This window comes from Trachymyrmex septentrionalis, unplaced genomic scaffold, assembly GCF_001594115.1.
Source record: "Trachymyrmex septentrionalis isolate Tsep2-gDNA-1 unplaced genomic scaffold, Tsep1.0 C3478778, whole genome shotgun sequence".
NCBI classification, from domain to species: domain Eukaryota; kingdom Metazoa; phylum Arthropoda; class Insecta; order Hymenoptera; family Formicidae; genus Trachymyrmex; species Trachymyrmex septentrionalis.
In genome coordinates, this window is record NW_017303679.1 from 1 (window position 1) to 791 (window position 791).

General features: G+C 30.6%; 1 protein-coding gene across 1 annotated transcript; it reads left to right on the plus strand.

Moving 5' to 3' along the window:
- Positions 1–11: 11 nt before the first annotated feature.
- LOC108745913 (testis-expressed sequence 10 protein homolog) lies at positions 12–783 on the plus strand (the record flags this gene model as incomplete). Its single annotated transcript, XM_018482370.1, has 2 exons — positions 12–648; positions 740–783. Coding segments are annotated over exons 1-2 (681 nt in total), but the record flags the coding sequence as incomplete, so codon positions are not given.
- Positions 784–791: the final 8 nt, after the last annotated feature.

Below are 791 nucleotides of genomic sequence, written 5' to 3' on the forward strand. Positions count from 1 at the left end.
TGAGCTGTGCAATGACACATATTGATCCACGTGTGAAAGAAGATTCTTTACTTTTCTTAGATGTGCTTGTACAAAATTGTAATAGTGCATTGGCAAAAGATAGTCATAAAATATTACCTAATTTTTTAGGTATGATATGCAGGTTACATAATGAAGGTAGCCCTGCGGCACAATTAATGACAACGTTACATTCCAAAAGTACTAATGTAAAATGGAGAATTAAAGTTCTGGAACGTTTAGCTAATTTATTTACTTCTATTGTTAGCTACAGGAAACTTTGTATATGTACAAGATCAATTATGCCTCTGTTTGTGAAAACAAAAAAATATACCAGATTTATTCCAATTTACAGTGATAGTGCGACTCAATTATGTGAAATTAATCTTGACGAAGATATCTCGATAGATAATTGTGAGAAAAAAACCTTATCTATTGAAGAATTTGCAAAATATGTAAATTTATTGATGCCATTAATGTCTGATATTTGGCTTGAAGTATGTCCGGATGAGAAAATTGAGAGTTACATAGAGATTACAATTTCGAGTGAAACAGCTGCATTATTGAAAAATGTCATTGTAATTATGCAATCGATTGTGGAATACATTGATACATTGGATCAGGATAATTATAGTGTCAAACATATGAAGCGTTGGTTTAAAAATACATTTCATGATGCATATATGAAAAATTTCCTATCGAGATTTCCTTATGGTAAAGTAAAGCCTCTTAATGAATCCAGAAAACATCAAAAAGATTTTTCTCAAATGGAATTTACGGAAGGATGTTTGGAA